Source organism: Diadema antillarum, unplaced genomic scaffold, assembly GCF_040938485.1.
Source record: "Diadema antillarum isolate AM-2024a unplaced genomic scaffold, OU_Dant_1.0 seq00001730_RagTag, whole genome shotgun sequence".
NCBI classification, from domain to species: Eukaryota; Metazoa; Echinodermata; class Echinoidea; order Diadematoida; family Diadematidae; genus Diadema; species Diadema antillarum.
This window is the reverse complement of record NW_027272416.1, coordinates 123,793-147,313: the sequence shown is the minus strand read 5'-3', so window position 1 is coordinate 147,313 and position 23,521 is coordinate 123,793. Positions and strand designations below refer to the sequence as shown.

The 23,521-nt window shown below is 36.4% G+C and overlaps 1 protein-coding gene across 1 annotated transcript in view; it reads left to right on the top strand.

Moving 5' to 3' along the window:
• Positions 1 to 254: 254 nt before the first annotated feature.
• The window catches only part of LOC139711922 (pleckstrin homology-like domain family B member 1), an 87,879-nt gene continuing 64,612 nt past the window's right edge, over positions 255 to 23,521 (top strand). Inside the window, exons 1-3 of the mRNA XM_071623768.1 lie at positions 255 to 353; positions 9,748 to 9,867; positions 21,329 to 21,452. Of these exons, the coding sequence (XP_071479869.1) occupies positions 255 to 353; positions 9,748 to 9,867; positions 21,329 to 21,452 (343 nt within the window). The remainder of the gene's footprint in view (positions 354 to 9,747; positions 9,868 to 21,328; positions 21,453 to 23,521) is intronic.

The window sequence follows — 23,521 nt, the reverse complement described above, 5'->3', positions numbered from 1 at the left end:
GCAGTGTAAAGGAATTTACTCGGAATACATGCAAGGAACTCTAGAGGAATACGATGAGTCACATTTCTCCAGAGGAATTTGTAATTTTATTGACGATGTAAATTTCACAAGTATGGAATCTGCTCTTCAGATGTGCATCTACACATATGCTTCACTTTTGGAAATGAGCGGTAATTGCCCCTTGAGTGAATGGGCAATTTAAACCTCAATAAACTTCAGAGAGAAGGGAATATATCTGTCATACATCTGCCAACATGGATGTTCTACAGAGCAGAATGTACAATATGAATGACTGTGAGCCATCGGCCAACACGACCAAGTATACCGTGTGGGTACCTCCAGCCTCTTTTCATGTGAGTTCTATAAACTGTCTTAAAACTTTAAAAAAAAAAAAACCTATAAAAGATATGGTCCATGGAAATAAAGGGAGCAGGAATGTTGCTGATGATTTGTAATGTCAACAGTGACCCCCATCCTAAAATTATAATAACAATGATGATGATGATGATAATTATAATAATAATAATAACAATAATGATAATAATAATAATAATAATTTGTTAAAAAGATAATAAGAGAGGTATTACCTTGAATAATTCATCGTTATGACTGATTTGGGCCTTTAATAGTCCCTCATTAATCTTCTCTCTGCCATTATTTCAAATCACTAAAGCATTGTATACAAACAAACAGGTTGTTAGTAGGAACATCAGGGTTAAACTAGACACATGCATCTGAAAAAAAAAACAGTATAGGACTAACATCCTACCTCCCCCCCCCCCTCCCCCACACACACACACAACACACACATGCACACTCATGTGGATTAGGGTGATGGATTTTAGCAGCCACCTCTTTAATCTCGTACCCCACCGATGGCATCTCACTACACAAATCATCATATGACCTTGACCTTGTTCACCTTCTTTCTTTCATAAAAAGCAAACAGCTTTGATAATGTTGCTATCCCACCTCTCCAGAAATATCATTTTCCCCAAAAATCCCTGCATACTAAATACAGGCTGTGATCAAATGTGTGACTAATGTAGCAAGATAAGCATTATGCTGAGTGAAGTCTGGTTCATGCTTCTGTAACCTGTTTTAGTAATCTCCCCCTTACCCATATCCTTATCACGTTTGAGTCACACTTTTGTGATCCTTTGATTTCTCTCTGGTTAATCTGTCCACATTCTCAGAATTCTCTCTTTGCTCTCCCTTTCTTTTTGTATGTTTAGTATGCCATTGATTTTTTTCTCTCTTTACTTTAATTCTATGTTTTGTTTTTGTTCCTACATCACTTTCATCTATCTTATAGTGTTCTTTTCTTTTGAGTTTAGTCCGTTGAGGACGAGTCCTGAGTATACTCGGGCAGGCTTCTATGGGAAATGGCGTGTTGTAGCAAAATCAGTCCATCCTCAACGGGTGAATAATTTTATTTCTTGTCACCTCCCATACCAACTATCCATAGAATAAGTGAATAATATCTCTGTTTAGATATTGTTCACTCTTTAACTGTTCATAGGTAGTGCTAGATGTTTATTTTGCCCTTTACATATCCTGTTTTAAAAAAACACTCAAATAAAAATTGTGTGTAAATATTGTTTCCTGAGAAAAGCTTTTACACGGGGAATATGGATTCAAGAGCAATATTTTGATTCCTTGATAGCAAAAACATAGAAAAAGTATCATGAGTCTTACGTGGTTTAATAAATTCATCAAAGTAATATCAGCATTTTATGTGAGAAGCTATGAAAATATATTTTGGTCTTGTAGGGATACCACATAAAGCATGGCATCTCAAGATATATATTCATATCGTTATAGTTTCAAGAACTTCAGAGGTATAAGATACCTGTATCGTGTTCACAATATTCTTATTGAAGCAGTGCCATGAATGGAATTTAGGTGGTACAGGGCAGCCAGTTAATGCTGTGTCTATGCCAAGGTATTGACGCACTTTGTCCATATATTCCATATGTTTGTCTATGTACCTGTCTCCCTGCCTATCTATTCATCTGTATATATGATGTCTGTTTATATATGTGTGTATTGGACAAGACCTGCTGCCCTCATAAAACTAGCTACCAGTGGCAATGACAGCAAATTTTGAGCTCTCTGAGTGATGAGTGGACTTTGTGCAAATTCCCATCAATCTGTATCGTATGAACAAGAAAGTAGATAAAAAATTTAAACAAAGCATAGAAAGCAATAGTATACAGAAATCTATACAGTTTGTATTATGGTTCTGAATCAAAATATTGCATTCCGTTTTATAAGACTAGTGGCAATGGAAGTTTTTGTGTGCTTATTTTTTGTTTTTTGTTGTTGTTTTAAAGAAATAATTCTGATGGTACAGGATTATCAAAACTTTGATCTTTGATCAAAGTTGTTGGGGTTTTTTTTCTGAACAAATGAATTCAGTGATGCTAGTTTAGGATTAGGGGGAAAAAATAGTATTTTTTGCCATAAATATTTTGGTACTTTTCCAAACAAAATTAGCACTTTTAAGGTGCCATATGCCATGTCATAAGGGTGCCATATTTTCAGAGTCCATACCTGTGCTCACATTTATTATTTGCCAAGCCGATGATTGTCACCCCAGACGACACATTTGTGTTTTATATCATAGTCATGCCACCCCCTGAGTTGAATGTTCTTGGCACGGATGGACGTACAAGATACAATGAACAAAACATTTCATTACAGGGAGACAGAGAGATTGAGAATGGGGGGAAAATAGTTCCTTGGCAGCCTTTCAAGTCCTGACTTTTATCATTTTTCCAGATTGTGTCCTTTCGTTGCGGTGTCAGATCTTGTCAATTGGTGATACAAACACAATTTTTTGGCTCCAAAGGTGTTTTGGGGGTGGCGATATGAAAGAGGATTACTTTGCGTCACTCAGAAGTGACATGTTGCATTAAAGATCATCGTACTTATCCTCATTTCCCAGTATACCATATTTATGGCAGATTATTTTTGTGGGTATGATATTAATTAAGAGAATCAGGAGAATCAGGAGTTGTCAGATACTATCGCAGGCGGTTGAATTCGCAATCGGGTATGCAAGTATCACACTGATTGCGTGCGACCAAGATATACAATCATAGGTTTGCATGTGCACATACATAGTACGCTAGGCAGCTGTGTGCAGCTGCTGCCTGCCCATGTTGTTGTCTAGCATACATTTATAGCTGTCATATTTAGGACTTGCATAACTGGAGGGTAATATTTTGGCGAGTTGTTAGGTTTGTGAAAATAAACCTCTGCAACATATTCCCCCCTGTAGGTATAGAGTTTGTTGAATAAAGTAACTTGAAAGAAGTTATGCTGTGCACATAGCAACATTTGCTTCATGATCACACTGTAACTCTATTTGATTAATTTAACCCGTTGAGGATGGACTGATTGTGCTACAACACGCATTTCTCATAGACATGTGCCCGAGTATACTCGGGATTCGTCCTCAATGGCTTTAAGATCCTTCCATATCCAAAGATGATTAAAAGATATCAGTGTGACAGCCTGAAATTGACTTCAAAGGAATGAAAGAAAATACTTAAAACTCCATCCTGCTAACAAACATCAAGTAAAGTGTACTCCCATTTACCTTCCTGATACCTACACATTTTAGCAGGAAATCAGATTGAACTTGGCATGGCCTTACAGAACTTGCCGCATATTTCTAGAGTTATTTATGTTTTTTGTTTGTTTGTTTTTTTTGGTTTTTTTTTTTGTGTGTATGTGTGTGTTCAATCAAATTGACATTTGTTTTTAATCAAATTGACCTTTGAAAGAGGCCAGTTTGATAATGTATTCAAAATAATGTGTTTCTTTTTTTCCCCCTGAGGACTGTTACACATTACAAAGTCATCATGGCATTATCAGTAAAACCTGCTACTCCCCCCCCCCCCCCCACACACACACACAGACAAATAAACACTCAAAAGGACTCACTCACACACACACAAACACACAAACACACACTCACCAAGGGGGCCATTTCTCAGCACAATCGTTCGTTCATGTACCAAATTTCGAGCCTGTGGCGATTGACACGACTTAGGTCACTGCCTGTGCATGAGACAGTGTGTCTGCACACATTAATTCTATTTTCCATCGTGATTACGAGGTAGTGAGTAATAAAGGGGACAGAATGACATGACTTTGTCAATAGGAGACTGTGATTTTAATCTCCATTATCGCATCCCCCTCAGAGAAACTTCAGTTGAATTGGAATTGTAAACTTTCAAGGCATAGTTTACCATTTGCAGAAGAAACAAAAACCCAGCATTAGTGCTTTAAAATAGTTCTAAAATGTGAGTTAGGGATAGAAACAACCACTGTAAAAATTTGAATCCATATAATCGATGTAAAGTATTGTTAAATACACAAAATGTGAACAATAGTTATAATAAAAATGTTTCCAGACTAAACCATTTACAGTTACGGTTTATAAAGAGAAAAATACTGATATTTCCTTATATTTTAGGCTTTATGGCAAAAATGTTATATGATAGGATATTTTGTGATACAACAGAATTACACATTTGCATCAAATGTGATATCTTGAACATATTTTAAATCACTGCTCCCAAAGGTAAACAGGACCTTTAAAGCAACAGCTTGCTTGAATAGAAATGTGCAAAATCATTCAATGACTAAAGAAGTTTGATACATTTGAATGTCAGTGCTTGAGCCATTGTTATATGCTGGGGAAACAGCTTATGGCAGCCACATTTACACACAAGAGATGTTGTTTTTTGCATGAAGAAAAAAACAAATCCTCTGGCTTCAAATGAAGTGATAGATTCTCCGGACTGTGTGCGAGTGTGCGAATCTAATGTTGCAAATTGCATTTTTGGGTTACAAAAAACAGTCCACAGTTTTTGCACTGCATTGCAAAAATTTGATTTCAAAAACTTGATTTCGGTGCATGTAAATTCACCTTTTTTTTGATATACATATTTCCCAGGGACTCCGTTGTCAGGCTTAATTTTGATTATATCTTAGTGTTTACGTAGATGATTACAGAAAAAAAAAATTTAATACAGAGGTTTATTTCTGTAAAGTTGTGTAATTTGATAGTTTTGTACATTCATCACCTGTCCTGCAAAAGCAAATTGCAGTTTGCCTGTCGGCAACATCATGGATTAGAACAAAGTCCAAATATGGGTAGTAATGGGAGGGGAATTTGAATGAGTGGGCTTATCAGAGCAAGCACAGGCAGATGAATACTGCTAATTGAGTTGAAACGCAAATGAAATGTCGTACACCTATACATACTAGTCATGGTCGTGTCGTTGATATCAATGCTGTAAAAATAAGAAGAGCAAAGAATAAGAGAGAGTTTAGGAGGAAATCAAAAGTCCAAACCAATCCCGATTAGAGTAATTGATAAGGATTCCCTCGCTTCCGGCGTTGACGGTAGCAGTACTGCCGCGGATGGATAGCAGGGCATGCATGGTGTTGCTTAGCAACCACCATAGCCATGGCAACAGGTGGATGTACGTCCAGACCAGTAAAGGCCGTCCTGATGACTTCACACACACACACACACACACACACACACACACACACACAGAGTCGTTCAATTCAGACAGTCACTCGAAAATACCGAAGCAGACACTGTTATACATTATAGAAGATTGATCCAGATATCAAAATTTGTTGACTGAGTTGTATAATTATGCTCAAATGCATGTAAAAAAGAAATATATATATAAACACTGCAGTAAACTATAAGTTTTGAGAATTTTGCTGACACTATCAAGATATTTATGAAAACCGTAAATATTACCATATTTAGTAAAATGATCACTGATGGTTCAATTTTATAGTCCTGCGTAAATGACATATCAAGTGTAGCAAATTTGGCACTCAAAAGATTTGCTCTTTTGTGCGGTATTCTTGTTACACAATTGTAGTTGTATAGCCATTGAAAAATGCAAACATTAGGGAAGGTTTGTTCAAACTTGGTCCAAATGTGCATACTTAGTATATTTAGTATAAATCTCACTAAGTGTATTCATCTCTCGAGAGCTTTTGATGTAGAATTTCAGTTTCAATGCCAATTTCAACATCATCTCCTGGACCACCTAGTATGAAGGGGTACTGCAAATGATTTAAGGTATCATGCTGATTCCAGGTCTAGCTTTACAATTTTTTTTTTTTTCAGGTGGCTTTGTAGAACCTGGGGTCCATTTCATAACGTCTTATTAGAGACTTTTTTGCTCATGAGACACACAAGACTAGAGACTTAAAGGTAGGGAATACCTTTTACAGACCTCCCAAAATGCAGCAAAACATTAAATATGAACCTCAGGGGACTTGTTTAGGCCACTGCTGAGAAATTTGGAAGTCAACAGTTATCTACAATTTGAATAATGCACAAAACTCAGCTACTCAGTAGTTCTGTGTGTCAGCCACACTTAAGCCTTTTTGTTGCAGTCTTCTGTATTTTTTTATCTATAAACACAAATCTAAAAGTATAAGAGCTGATGTAATAACATATCGAGTGTGTGGCAAGAATGTATATAGAAATGTTTGTAAGTTTTGTTGAACTTTCTTCACAAAATATACATGATGGACACACATGCAGTGCATGGGTCTGCAAAGGTAGCCTATGTAGTAATGTACTGGAATTTACGGTGAGCCCCGAAAAAAATTCAATTCAAAATCTAACGGTCAATAAAAATGTACTAAATGTTACCTTCCACTTTCAATACTTTATGGGAGTTTCTAAAATGATACTCTCTTCAACATACCACTGTATTTATACAACTCTTCATTTAATGCATGCAAATGGGATTCCCTACCTTTAATGAAATGGATTTTACTTCTTTTCATAGCGGCATATGAGTGACTTTGTCCATTCTGAGATTTCTGTAAAGACTTTTATGTGATGACTTCATGAAAAGGACCCCTGGCCTGGTATAGGTGTATACTGTAATATGTGTACTCAATGAGTCATTAAAAGTTAACATGCACCAAGAGGTTTGTTTGTCCTAGACATCCTGTACACATTTGCACATAGGGGGCTGCTATGTTGGTTGACTCTCATGGAAGGATATTGATAAGACCCACTTCTGTGGAGGCCCCGAGACCAGGTCGTCGTCGTCGTCGTTAAAAAGTTCCCATAGTTTCCAATCCCGCTTCGTGACTTGAACCAGGGACCCAAAAGGATTGGCCAGAATTATGCAATAGTTCCTTCCTGGACACAGGATCATGAGATGTTTGGAAGTTTGTCTAAAAAACAGTTCCACACTATCTTCAAGTTGACCTTTACATCAGAACAGAGTCAAATCAGATGAACTGCGGAATAGTGAAGTCAAATAGTATTACAATGTGTGTGGTTGTTGTACGCCTAGATGTGATCCATTCACGGGATGAAGGCGTGAGCTTGATTTTTTAGTATCACTAGATTTTAATGCAATGTGTATCAGAGTGCATTTTATCTTCCTCTTCATGAAAGAAAGAATAAACACAAGAACCGAGATCGCTATCAGTAAAGTTGGAGTCTACTAGAAGTGAATCTGGCCAAACAGCAAAAGGAGAAATTCAGATTTACCAATCGTATGGTGCAGAGACTCCAACCCAAAGCACCTTCTGATCTGGAGATTCTCCCACCTGAAACCCCTAGCAAACGGGAGACTCCAACTTGATGTGTGCGAAGCGCCAAGTTCCTATGGTTCTAGATGCTCTCTGGTGCTGTCTAAGGCTTATTTTGTCCACATACAATAGCAATAAGTAAGAAATCCTTTCCAACGGGAGACACAGAGCCAGGGCGGGAGAAATTAAATCTCAAGCGGGAGAACGGGAGATTTTGCAAAAATGGGTTTTCGGCGGGAGATCTCCTGTCGAAAACGGGAGAGTTGGAGTCTCTGTATGGTGTTGCTAGCTCTGTTCAAGAGTGATTGATGGGTAGGCCTACTGTAAAGCCAGAAGTGCGTGTGTTCATTTTGATTTTGCAAATTTTACAAGAGCCAAGAATCGCTAAATTAAAATGCACATGAAAGTTCTTATCTACACTAAATGCATTTGAATGCCAGTGGCAATTTGCGAAAATTTCATGCTGTGAAAAAAAAAAAGGTTGTTGGCTCCAATTCCCCCAAAAAATTTAGTGCCACAAAAACATCTTGCTTTGCAGTAACCAGAAGGAATCCACACCTCCTCTCCTTGCTCTGAAATTCAAAATTGCAGAAATCACCAAATTAATTCCTCAGTTGTGTGTACGGATGATACATGCTTCTAATTAGCGTAATTGTAATTCAGCATTAGCAATATGTTTCTCTACCCATGTGAAAACAAGCTCACTCTCATCATGAATTTCATTTTTTTTTTTTAAAAAGAAGATTGTAATAGCAATGACAATTCTGAGCTAGACCTCCATTTTGCATAGTTCTGCTACCATAATTATGCTACATAATAGATCCTGATGCAACAAAAGTGTGTATTGAAATTGGTGTTCCCCTGTCAAAAAAGGTGAAGAAATCAACAACACACATCCAGATCACAGAGTACGAACGCACAATTAATACCATTCATGTCCTTCGGAGAATTGCCACAAAGCATGTTTCCGTGAAGTAGAGGTATAGTGTGTCAGTGGTTGTAGTTCATGTTTTGCTTTTTTTTTAAGGGAAACATGTATAGGGAAACACAGCAGTGTCTGACCTTCATAGAGTAAATTGATCTGACCCTGTTCATGTTTGCTTATATCCAAGGTTATCATGTTTTTTCAACCAAACTCATATATTTGTCCCTCTTTCTCTGTCTCTTTTTCCTTGATCAAGTTTCATTAAAGTAATTTTCTTCCTGTTTGTCTGATGATGTATTCACAGAATGATTCTCCCTCTCTCTCTCTCCCTCTCTCTCTCTCTCTCTCTCTCTCTCTCTCTCTTTCAATTCTATTTCAAATTGGTGTTTATCTGTATGTTTGACTGATAATGTGCTCGCAGAATAATTTTTTCTGTCCTTCCCCTTTCAATTATGTGTTTACTCTAGTGGCTACATGTACTTTTTCTGTGTTCTCATATTTTTTTATTTTCTTTATCTCTCTTCTTTGATTGTTATTTTCTGCCTCTTTTACTCTTTAGGGCCTATTTGTTGTCTGTTTGTTATCAAGTTTGTTTTGTTTGTTTGTGTGTGTGTGTGTGTGTGTGTGTTTTGTGGCGGGGGGGGGGGGGGAGGATGAAGAGGCTTATGTTTTGAACTTGTACAGCTGTATGAATACCATAATGTCAATGCCATTTGTAACTGTTTTTCAGCCTTGAATTGTTTACACAGAAGTTTATCCTATACCCCAATACAAAGCAGTATTCATGCATGGATGGGAACTTTTGATCTGAATAAGAGCTTACAAAGAGATTCACCTTTGCAAGGTGGCCCATATCTAGAAATATTATGCACTGCAATGAGCCAATTGTGCTTTGTCTCGCAAGTAAATATATGTTTGAATTTTAGGCGATGCAATGTAGGCTGTTCATTGCATTTTCATATTGTGTAATTGAATTGGTCTTTCATGCATGAAATAGCCCATGTTCCCCACCACCCTTTTATCATATTTTAGTCTGGGAAACAAACTTAGTGCGGATTTAATGGCTGAAGATATGTGGTGTGTTAAAAATGCTGTTAGGCTTACGTCTGCCAGGTGTAAAGTTTAGTCAGTGTGTGTTCCAGGAAGTATGCATTATTTGTTTTATGAAATATTAATTGTACTTGTATACTGTGTGGATTTTTTTTCCTCTGCAGAATATGCAAACAAGTGAACTGATAGTAACAGACCATGTGTTGACCCATGAGGAACTCAATGAACTCAGGATGAGTAACAATTGGGAGGACAGCCTCAAACGGACCCAGAAAATCATTCAGGTAAGCATTGAACCCCAAACCTGCTTGTCCAAGAGGGCAGGTGCCAGAGCTAACCCCATTTTTCGTCTGCTCCAAGATGCAGGTTGTGCATGTTTTCCTCCACAAGGTTGTTTAGCTGTTAGCTACCCCTTAATTCCCTCCCTTTTCCCAACCCCTTCACTCCTCATCTAGCCATCAAGATATTACTGTCAAATTTGTTGCAACTTCTAGCAAATTATGAGTGGATCACACATGCAAAATATGTTATTCTATATGTTGCTTGAAGGTTATTCTTATTTCAAACCAAGAACATGTCTGGGAAAAAAAATGCAAACTGTTGTTGTGTACAAATGAAATGGAGTGGCACTCAACACATAGATTACGCAGATGCCAATTTGTCTTATTCCTTAAATTTGTACAAATCATAACTTTTTAGATGTGTCCTATTTTTTTTCCCGAAAATGTTCATTGATCAACTTCGTCAGTTTTTCTGCTTTCATACAAAGCAATAAAGAATTTAAAAAAGATTTAACAAATGAAATGGAGTGGCACTCAACACATAGATTACACTATGCCGATTTGTCTTCTTCCTTAAATTTGTAAAAATCATAACTTTTTAGATGTGTCCTATCTTTTTTCCCGAAAATGTTCATTGATCAACTTCGTCAATTTTTCTGCTTTCATACAAAGCAATAAAAAATTTAAACTAGAGATTGTAATTTGTCATCACTGACAAATTAAGGTGATCCGATTTTTTTTTTATCAATGATTCGAGTCCTGATCGCAATAGGCATGACCATACAAGTTTCATCTGTGTTTAGAGACATTGGCCGTGTGATGTTTGCATTCTCATTTAGAAAAGGGAGTCATATCTGCCATCTTTGGTACCAAATTCTGTATACACTGAATAACGAAGATACAGCAATGAATACATATGACCTTTGACCCACCTTTGCACTCCCAAGATTGCATCTGATGAAATAGTGGTTATTTTGTGAAATGATTCTCGCGACATCGTCTATACGTGTGGAAAATATGGGAAAGATAGGACAGGTATTCACTAAGATACAAGATGAAACATTTATGACCTTTGACCCTAATTTACATACCCAAGATGTTGTCTGATCTAGTAGTTGTTATTTTATGAAATAATGTACGAGACATGAACTAAACATGTGCAAAATATGGGGGTGATAGGGCGTGTTTTTCTTGAGTTATTGCAAAGAGAGTTGCAGAAAGAAAGAAATATCTCAATACGTAGAAGATAAGCTTTAATTTCAACCAATTTTTTATCGTAATCCCGACATCGTATGAAAAAAAAATGAAATAAAACGATAGCGCAAAGTCTCAGCTACAACATATTAAAATCTGGGAGAAATTCACCGAAGGGTAAGTGAGCTAGTGCTCGATAAAGACAATCATGTCAATTTTCACATTAAAGAAAATTCCCTCCCATAGAGATAACACGTCATAACGAAGATACAAAAAGAAGTACATATGACCTTTGACCTCAATTTGCAACGACAAGATGGCATCTGAGTAAAAAGTGGTTATTTTGTGAAATAATTCTTGTAACATGGTCTTTGCGTGTGCAAAATATGGGAAAGAAAGGACATGTATTCACTAAGATACAGGGTGAAACACTTATGACCTTTGACCCTACTTTACATACCCAAGATGGTGTCCGATCAAGTAGTTGTTATTTTATGATATAATGTACGTGACATGAACTAAACATGTGCAAAATATGGAAGTGATAGAGGCCGTTTTTCTTGAGTTATTGCAAAGAAAGTTGCAGAAAGAAAGAAATATCTCAATACATCGAAGATAAGCCTGAATTTCAACCCAATTTGTTGACGTGATTCCGACATCGTATGAAAAAACAAAGGGCACATTTACGGTAGCGTAAAGTCTCAGCTACAACATATTAAAATCTGGGAGAAATTTACCGAAGCTTAAGTGAGCTAGTGCTCGATAAAGATAGTCATGTCAATTTTCATTTCCAGAAAAACTGCACTCCCATAGAGATAACACGTAAACTGGTCAAATTTGACAAGATTACTTTTAATCCATTTTTACGAGGTGATACCGTTATCCAATCAAAATATTGTAATTTTATGTTTGAAAGAACATTAAATAAGCTACATCATACTTAAATCTGGGTGAAAATTGACAAAGGACTAGTGACATACGCTCGAATGAACTTGAAATTTGATGACGTCATTTTGAAAATTTACTTTTTTTACTTTATTAAGAAATTTGATATCTTTTCATCATTTTTTCAGCATCGCCAACCCATGAAATGATATGTACAACTCATCAGCTTTCAGAATATAAAAAGAAAATGGAGGGTCACCGTCCATCCTGACGAGTAATATCGGATTTAAAATTGGCGGTTTTTTGGCATTGTTGCACTGTATTTCGCCATTGACGCGCTCGCGGAATTTCAACTTTGACGGGCCCGTATGACGTCATATTGAGTTGGATTGATTTGAAACTTGGTCGAAATATTCCTTGACATTTCAGACATCCGATCTGAGTGTAAAAACGGGAAATTTATATTGCATATGAGCTGTGCGTGCGTATATGCGCGCGCGCGTACGCGTCCGTCCGATTTTTTCAATTTTTTAAAAAATGCTCCAAATGGTCTGAAACGTGTGCAAAAAAATTTTGAGCTCGATTGGAGCATACAAATATTTCAACGCGCGCGTACGCGCACGTTTTAAGAGTATAGATGAATTTTGAGAAGATGAGTAGAATCAACTTGATTCGAACTATAGGTGAGGTAAAGTTCATAGAAAAATTCCATTCCATTAATGAGATATGAATGAGAATGTGTTTTCATATAATGACGTCATAGTGACGTCACGGTCGACTGATCACTTTGATTTTATTAGATCTGTCGTCTTTGGGACATGATACATATATGGTATAATTTTGACATTGATAGGATGAGGACTTTCTGAGCTAACCTCTACACAACATTTGAGGAGAAAGAACTTTTTTGTGACAACGGGAAGTTTAACACTAGAGATTGTAATTTGTCATCACTGACAAATTAAGGTGATCCGATTTTTTTTTATCAATGATTCGAGTCCTGATCGCAATAGGCATGACCATACAAGTTTCATCTGTGTTTAGAGACATTGGCCGTGTGATGTTTGCATTCTCATTTAGAAAAGGGAGTCATATCTGCCATCTTTGGTACCAAATTCTGTATACACTGAATAACGAAGATACAGCAATGAATACATATGACCTTTGACCCACCTTTGCACTCCCAAGATTGCATCTGATGAAATAGTGGTTATTTTGTGAAATGATTCTCGCGACATCGTCTATACGTGTGGAAAATATGGGAAAGATAGGACAGGTATTCACTAAGATACAAGATGAAACATTTATGACCTTTGACCCTAATTTACATACCCAATATGTTGTCTGATCTAGTAGTTGTTATTTTATGAAATAATGTACGAGACATGAACTAAACATGTTCAAAATATGGGGGTGATAGGGCGTGTTTTTCTTGAGTTATTGCAAAGAGAGTTGCAGAAAGAAAGAAATATCTCAATACATAGAAGATAAGCTTTAATTTCAACCAATTTTTTATCGTAATCCCGACATCGTATGAAAAAACAAATGAAATAAAACGATAGCGCAAAGTCTCAGCTACAACATATTAAAATCTGGGAGAAATTCACCGAAGGGTAAGTGAGCTAGTGCTCGATAAAGACAATCATGTCAATTTTCACATTAAAGAAAATTCCCTCCCATAGAGATAACACGTCATAACGAAGATACAAAAAGAAGTACATATGACCTTTGACCTCAATTTGCAACGACAAGATGGCATCTGAGTAAAAAGTGGTTATTTTGTGAAATAATTCTTGTAACATGGTCTTTGCGTGTGCAAAATATGGGAAAGAAAGGACATGTATTCACTAAGATACAGGGTGAAACACTTATGACCTTTGACCCTACTTTACATACCCAAGATGGTGTCCGATCAAGTAGTTGTTATTTTATGAAATAATGTACGTGACATGAACTAAACATGTGCAAAATATAGAAGTGATAGAGGCCGTTTTTCTTGAGTTATTGCAAAGAAAGTTGCAGAAAGAAAGAAATATCTCAATACATCGAAGATAAGCCTGAATTTCAACCCAATTTTTTGACGTGATTCCGACATCGTATGAAAAAACAAAGGGCACACTTACGGTAGCGTAAAGTCTCAGCTACAACATATTAAAATCTGGGAGAAATTTACCGAAGCTTAAGTGAGCTAGTGCTCGATAAAGATAGTCATGTCAATTTTCATTTCCAGAAAAACTGCACTCCCATAGAGATAACACGTAAACTGGTCAAATTTGACAAGATTAATTTTAATCCATTTTTACGAGGTGATACCGTTATCCAATCAAAATATTGTAATTTTATGTTTGAAAGAACATTAAATAAGCTACATCATACTGAAATCTGGGTGAAAATTGACAAAGGACTAGTGACATACGCTCGAATGAACTTGAAATTTGATGACGTCATTTTGAAAATTTACTTTTTTTACTTTATTAAGAAATTTGATATCTTTTCATCATTTTTTCAGCATCGCCAACCCATGAAATGATATGTACAACTCATCAGCTTTCAGAATATAAAAAGAAAATGGAGGGTCACCGTCCATCCTGACGAGTAATATCGGATTTAAAATTGGCGGTTTTTTGGCATTGTTGCACTGTATTTCGCCATTGACGCGCGCGCGGAATTTCAACTTTGACGGGCCCGTATGACGTCATATTGAGTCGGATTGACTTGAAACTTGGTAGAAATATTCGTTGACATTTCAGGCATCCGATAAGTGTAAAAAAACGGGAAATTTCTATTGCATATGAGCTGTGCGTGCGTATATGTGCGCGCGCGTACGCGTCCGTCCAATTTTTTCAATTTTTCAAAAAATGCTCCAAATGGTCTGAAACGTATGCAAAAAAAATTTGAGCTCGATTTGAGCATACAAATATTTCAACGCGCGCGTACGCGCGCGTTCTAAGATAAATATGAATTTTGAAAATATGAGTAGAATCCGCTTGACTTAAAATATATGTGACGTAAATTTCATTGAAGAATTCCTTTCCATTAATGAGATATGCATGAAAATGTGTTTTCATATAATGACGTCATAGTGACGTCACGGTCGACTGATCACTATGATTTTATAAAATTTTTCGTCTTTGGGACATGATACATATATGGTATGAGTTTGAAATTGATACTGTGAGAACTTTCTGAGTACGTAGATACACAACTTTTGTCCAGAAATAAAGAAAGAAGAAGAAGAAGAAGAACATAGAGATTGTAATTTGTCATCACTGACAAATTAAGGTGATCCGATTTTTTTTTATCAATGATTCGAGTCCTGATCGCAATAGGCATGACCATACAAGTTTCATCTGTCTTTAGAGACATTGGCCGTGTGATGTTTGCATTCTCATTTAGAAAAGGGAGTCATATCTGCCATCTTTGGTACCAAATTCTGTATACACTGAATAACGAAGATACAGCAATGAATACATATGACCTTTGACCCACCTTTGCACTCCCAAGATTGCATCTGATGAAATAGTGGTTATTTTGTGAAATGATTCTCGCGACATCGTCTATACGTGTGGAAAATATGGGAAAGATAGGACAGGTATTCACTAAGATACAAGATGAAACATTTATGACCTTTGACCCTAATTTACATACCCAATATGTTGTCTGATCTAGTAGTTGTTATTTTATGAAATAATGTACGAGACATGAACTAAACATGTGCAAAATATGGGGGTGATAGGGCGTGTTTTTCTTGAGTTATTGCAAAGAGAGTTGCAGAAAGAAAGAAATATCTCAATACATAGAAGATAAGCTTTAATTTCAACCAATTTTTTATCGTAATCCCGACATCGTATGAAAAAACAAATGAAATAAAACGATAGCGCAAAGTCTCAGCTACAACATATTAAAATCTGGGAGAAATTCACCGAAGGGTAAGTGAGCTAGTGCTCGATAAAGACAATCATGTCAATTTTCACATTAAAGAAAATTCCCTCCCATAGAGATAACACGTCATAACGAAGATACAAAAAGAAGTACATATGACCTTTGACCTCAATTTGCAACGACAAGATGGCATCTGAGTAAAAAGTGGTTATTTTGTGAAATAATTCTTGTAACATGGTCTTTGCGTGTGCAAAATATGGGAAAGAAAGGACATGTATTCACTAAGATACAGGGTGAAACACTTATGACCTTTGACCCTACTTTACATACCCAAGATGGTGTCCGATCAAGTAGTTGTTATTTTATGAAATAATGTACGTGACATGAACTAAACATGTGCAAAATATGGAAGTGATAGAGGCCGTTTTTCTTGAGTTATTGCAAAGAAAGTTGCAGAAAGAAAGAAATATCTCAATACATCGAAGATAAGCCTGAATTTCAACCCAATTTTTTGACGTGATTCCGACATCGTATGAAAAAACAAAGGGCACACTTACGGTAGCGTAAAGTCTCAGCTACAACATATTAAAATCTGGGAGAAATTTACCGAAGCTTAAGTGAGCTAGTGCTCGATAAAGATAGTCATGTCAATTTTCATTTCCAGAAAAACTGCACTCCCATAGAGATAACACGTAAACTGGTCAAATTTGACAAGATTACTTTTAATCCATTTTTACGAGGTGATACCGTTATCCAATCAAAATATTGTAATTTTATGTTTGAAAGAACATTAAATAAGCTACATCATACTGAAATCTGGGTGAAAATTGACAAAGGACTAGTGACATACGCTCGAATGAACTTGAAATTTGATGACGTCATTTTGAAAATTTACTTTTTTTACTTTATTAAGAAATTTGATATCTTTTCATCATTTTTTCAGCATCGCCAACCCATGAAATGATATGTACAACTCATCAGCTTTCAGAATATAAAAAGAAAATGGAGGGTCACCGTCCATCCTGACGAGTAATATCGGATTTAAAATTGGCGGTTTTTTGGCATTGTTGCACTGTATTTCGCCATTGACGCGCGCGCGGAATTTCAACTTTGACGGGCCCGTATGACGTCATATTGAGTCGGATTGACTTGAAACTTGGTAGAAATATTCGTTGACATTTCAGGCATCCGATAAGTGTAAAAAAATTGAAAATTTCTATTGCATATGAGCTGTGCGTGCGTATATGTGCGCGCGCGTACGCGTCCGTCCAATTTTTTTAATTTTTCAAAAAATGCTCCAAATGGTCTGAAACGTATGCAAAATAATTTGGAGTTCGATTGGAGCATACAAATATTTCAACGCGCGCGTACGCGCGCGTTCTAGGATAAATATGAATTTTGACAATATGAGTAGAATCCGCTTGACTTAAAATATATGTGACGTAAATTTCATTGAAGAATTCTATTCTATTAATGAGATATGCATGAAAATATGTTTTCATATAATGACGTCATAGTGACGTCACGGTCGACTGATCACTATGATTTTATAAAATTTTTCGTCTTCGGGACATGATACATATATGGTATGAGTTTTAAGTTGATACTCTGGGTACTTTCTGAGTACGTAGATACACAACTTTTGTCCAGAAATAAAGAAAGAAGAAGAAGAAGAAGAACAAAGAATCCGTACAGATACAGAAGGTGATCCGAGAGGATACTCGGATCACCTAAAAAGATTTAACAAATGAAATGGAGTGGCACTCAACACATAGATTACACAGATGCCGATTTGTCTTCTTCCTTAAATTTGTAAAAATCATAACTTTTTAGATGTGTCCTATTTTTTTCCCCGAAAATGTTCATTGATCAACTTCGTCAGTTTTTCTGCTTTCATACGAAGCAATAATTTTTTTTTTTTTAAGATATCAGGGTGGACTTTCCCTTTAAGCTTCAGTGATACAATCATTAATTACCCCTCGGGGAGTGTAACCTGGAGTCATAAGATTTGACTTGCCCATGTTTGCTTCCATGTACCCTCTGTTTTCCTTGAACTTGACGTTTGGTGTGACCTCTCTGTGAACTACCCAGTTGTAACAGCCATTTCCAGGCCACCCCTCCAGTGAGTGTATTGTGTGGCTAAAGAGTTTCACATTTTTGCGCTTACGCCGCTGCTGCAGCTGACGTTACTACCAGTTGCAGTGGCAGAGAGCACAGGTACTTCCGGTCCTTATCACCGAGGGGCGACACTCGCTGCTGAATGATTGGACAGCGCGAGTGTTTAGATGAAAGATCCTGCATAGATATATAATATACTGGTCGTGGTTACTGCAAGAAGCCTTATGAGTCATACGCACTCACCTTGCAACATGTGCTTACGCACTCGTCCTCCAAGGTCTTAGATTAGCTCGGTAGACTTTGGACAAAACTTGGCAACAATCTGAGCTCTGTGAAGTGCATCTCCTACCCAATTTTCAAGTTGACCTTTTCAGAAGTAGATGGGACAATGTACGCAGGGCCACACTCTGGCAATCACTTTTAAAGGGTGTGTACAGTTCTGGTCAAGATGAAGATTTAGCTTTTAATGTTTTGTGAGATATTCAGAAACCACTCTATGAGATGTCAAAGAGCAGGCAGTTCTAAGGGGTATCAAAAGTTTAATCGATGAAAATCGGTTTTGAAATGGCTGAGATATCCAAAAACAAGGTGAAACAAAGAGATACTAATAAAGTTGGGGCATGTCGCCTTTTATTATTATCACTTTTTTGGATGTCTCAGCCATTTGAAAACCAATTTTCATCAAATAAACGTTGAATCCTTCTTAAAAGTACATGTTCTCTCATATTTCATAAGAGGCTTTTCATTATCTCACTTAGGAATGTTCAAAACATGAATCCCTACCTCAACCAGTACTGTAAAGTCCCTTTAAAGTTATTCTCAGCCATCATCTGCAAATCATGATTGAAATTTGTGGTCATTGTGGTCAACGTTATTTATAAATAAATAAATAAAATAAAATGTTTGCTTAACAAGCATGCTTTTACAGGTAGTTTTTATTCTATTTCTCTAGCATCATCACTGAGATTCAAGTATTCATAGATTGACCACCATGTTCTATATTTTAGTATTATTTTATTGCATATCCAAGCTGGATATCATGTATCATTGTATTTGTTATATCTGATGTATTTTTTTTCTGAGAAATATGAAAATATATAAAAGTGAAAACAATGAAATGAAATAATGCTCTTGCCATTTAACAAAATCAAATAGAGCTTGGTAAATCTTGAAGATTGTGTAAGATAATTTCAGCAGCACAAGACCATAGCCAGGATGAATCAGCCTTGTCAACACCATCAGCAACAAAATTATTTTTTGAAACAAGAATCTTAAGCTGTTGTCTACAACATATCATTTCTGTTGTAATATCATATCTCAATAAGTCTTTTCTCTGAGATTATATATTTTAAGAGTTTGAATGGAAAATGAAATGATACATCCCATTTTCATCAATTTGAGTGAGACATTTGAAATTGAATGTACTGGAAAACAAAGAAAATAATCATAATATACACAATAGTTTTAATAATATCTTCCAAAATATTTATTGATATGTAATGAGTGCAGTATTATTGAAAAGGTTTCATTTTCTCTTTTCATAATGAACCTAATTTGATTTGTTTTTAATGATGTTTATCTGTTTGTTCTTTATTTGTGTAAAAGAAGAAAATAGAAGTTGATATAAAAACAGCTGTGACATTTGAAAAGTAGAACGGCTATGAGTGGACCTGTCAGATCCGTCTGATGAGCTTTGAACCCTGGTACCTCCTGTTCTGGGCCCTCAGACATAAACCAGAGGGCCACGCCTCTCCATGGGTAAACCGCACTGTCTGATTCACCGCAGTGATTCCCTGTGAATAATGAATGCTAATGCAGCGGGTTGCCCCGACAGGTTAATCAGACTTAAAAGGTATTTTGGCTGCTCCATTGCCAAGATCAAACTCAAAGAGTGCAGAGTCAATGGGCTGGCAATTAAACAGAGGAGCCGGCAAAAATTATCCAAGGCCATCAATGAACAATGTCATGGCTTTGCGTATTCGCTTTGCCAAATTTGTTACTGTCATCTCAACTGCGTGAGTAATGACTAAAAGCAAGTTTTATAGGCAGCAGAGATCGCAGTTGTATGCTAATTCTTAAGTTTACCATATGTTTGGTATTGTGTTAACTTTATTTTTGTTCAATGGATTAATTTATTTTTGTTCAATGGATTAATTTATTTTTGTTCAATGGATTAATTTTAATGTGTTTTGGATTGTTGGTCAAGTTATGCTATTTATGTTTACATCAAGTATATTCTGCAGAGGGAATTTGAAATGAATATTGTATTCAAATAAAACAAAAAAGGAGAATGAATTTGTGCTTTGCATTGACATGTTCCATCCAGAAATAATGATATTGAATGGAAAAGATTTCTTAAATCAAGTATTAGCCGGTGTATCTGTTATGAGGGCGGTAGTATATCTTGCCCAAATTTTAGCAGGATTTTTCATCTCGGCAGCAGTATGCCTTTCTAGATCCATGTAGGTGGAGGTAAACTTGAAGATAGCTTTAGACAGAGCACAAAGGAGATTCATATCAAGAAAACCAAGAGATCTACTTAAAAATATATTGATAGGTCATGTATGTCATGCAGAGTTTAGATGCAAAAATGGATATATGTTAGTTCTTATCAACTTGGAATATTTGAGATTAAAGCTGCCAAAAAAACAGAGAAAACAATGAAAATATATATGTGGTCATTTTGATTACAACTTCAGAAATATTCTTGGTATGTAACAAGTGCAACATCATTCAAAGTTTTGAATTTTTCTCCACTTGGTAATGACCTTGCTTGGAAAAATTTGAAAATAGCATAAGTATTATCTGTTTTTGCATTCGAACTCATCATAATGCTTGTAGATAGATTGAAAGATACATGTAGGTAGATAGATTTATAGAAAGATATAGATACACACACACACACACACACACACACACGCACACACACACACACACACACACACACACACACACACACAGCATAGACACAATGTGTATATGCTTGTAGACAGATGGATAGTAGGTAGAAAGATTGATTGAAGAATATACCAGTAGTCACACAGACATACAACATATGAAGAGTTTGTTTGCAAAAACCGATAAGTCCATATTTGCCAAATGGAGATATTTGCGATTAAAGGTCAAGAAAAATAAAGAGAATAATAAGAAAATGTTTGCTTCTTTTGACCATAACTTCAAAAATGTACCTTTATATGTAGTGACCATTATATCATTTAAAAGGTATTATTTTGTACTTTATGACAGAGACCTTACTTCAAAATCTTCAAAAATGGACTTATCGGTTTTTGCGAACAAGCTCTTCATATACATACTGACACTTCTGAATATATTATCATTGCTGCACTCATGCCCTCTTGTTCCCTTTCCCCTACCAATAATTCAGGATGGGTCCCTGGAGCTGTCAGAGACAGGACGGGCACTCAAGGTCCAGTCAGAGCGCCCTCACCTGGTCAGTCTGGGAGGAAGTCGAATCAGCACGGCAGTGACTCTCTTACCTCTGCCAGAAGGTGAATATTTCTGTTGAATTTCTCCAGAGTCTTGTAAATTTGAATTTTTAGTATTTTTTATTAAGGGAAAATGTAAAAAAGAACACCATGAAATATACCATAGTATCATGCCTTTGATACGTATACAGTGCACTCCCGTTATAACGAACATGCATGGTTATAACGAAATTCGGGTTGCAACGTTATCCTCTCTATATGTTTTCTTTGATATTGTTTATTAGTTTGGTTAAAGCGAAATTTCGATATAACAAAAGAAAATTGCCGGTCCCGAGGACTTCGTTATAACGGGAGTCCACTGTAACTCATCATGTAAGTTTCTTGGTATAACATCTGCATCACTCAAATTTGCTCACAGATGTTGCCTATATCACTGCATTTACAAGTGACAGCTCTTCTATTTTTCATGGGGAAAAAAATCAGCTTAAGAGGAAGGCATTAGTTTTGATTATTTCCTCTTTCAGTTTTGAGTTGTGAATATTCACACCTAGGTTGGATCCTGGGACACTTCCGTCAAGGTTTCAATTTCATAGATAAGATTTACAAGACTCGATGGAAAGTAAATGCAAGATTCTTCTCTGTGTATCCCTAGTGGTCTAGCTGATAGGTGAAAGAGTATGTATTTCCTGGAATTAATCCTGCAGTACTGCTCAAGATTTTCTGAATCAATATAGCTCGCTCTGTATGTGGTGCATATGAGCTTGACTGTTTATCAGCAATGTACAGTCTTTAAAGGTGTGGTGTATTATTGGTTGAGATGAGGATTCAGCTTTTAACTTTTTGCACGATACTTAAAAAAAACACTCATGAAATATTAAAGAACATACAATTATAAAAGGAATTCAAAGTTTATTTGATGAAAATTGGTTTTGAAATGGCAGAGATATCCAAAAGAAAAGTTAAACATAGCAGTCCTAAGTTGGGTCCCACCTTTTATTAGAATTGCTTTGTTTTGGATATCTGAGCCATTTCAAAACCACTTTTCATCGAATAAACTTTAAATTCCTCTTAGAAGTATATTTCATAAGATTTTTCTCATTATCTCGCTAAAAAGTTGGAGACCTGAAGCCCGATCTCAACCAAAACTGTACCATCTCTTTAAGTTCAAATCCATGCCGTGATCAAATTTTCCTTCAGATAGAATATAAACACCAAGCAAAGAAAATGCTACAGGTGTCATCACAGTCAGACCTATGACAAGAAAGTTTTGGAATGTTAACCCATTGAGGATGAGTCATGAGTATACTCTGGCAGGTGTCTATGGGAAATGTGTGTTGTAGCAAAATCAGGCCATCCTTAATGGGTTAAAGACCCTAGCGAGAATGTTGATTCAATCTACATTCGCTGCCCATCTGGGTACATTCCCAAACCACAGTTAGTGCAGGCCTGCTAGAATTGAATTGCATATCAGCGAATATGTGCATCGAAGCATACGCTGGTCGGTAATGTTCGACTCAATTTGAGGTTCTTTGGCTGCGAGTGTACTCACACAGAGATGAGTGCATGATAAAGCCGTACACAATTCGTTTCGGGGATTCTTGAATATATCCGAGTTGGGCCAGCCTTCCCATTGCAGGGTACTGTTAAAGTGGAATTTTTCACGATGACGAAATTTTCACGCATTTCGTGCAACCAACAACTAGTGCAAAAATAAAAGCACACAAATATTTTTACTTGCTATATGTTCCAGTGGTTGATGTCTTGATTCCGCGTAATTGAAAACACGTGAAACTCATCTTACCCGGCACAGTGCAAAACATTACTTGCACGAAAATATCCGCTTTTACAGTATCCCTATACTACCAGGTCATGAATTTGCACATATTTTTTTTTTCACGAGACGGCGACATTATGTTGTTACATCTGTAGATTGCAGATTGCCAACATGAGGTGCCGATGTCAAAGCCTCACAAGTTTCCTACTGACCTACATACTAATCTGTTGTAAATTTCCTGTTTTGACATGAAATAAGACTCCACTGGACATCAAATGCATGCATGTTGTGCAATAATGACTGAGCAGTGATAGCAGTTACTGGGAATGATGGTAGTTTGCTACATTATTGACCAAAA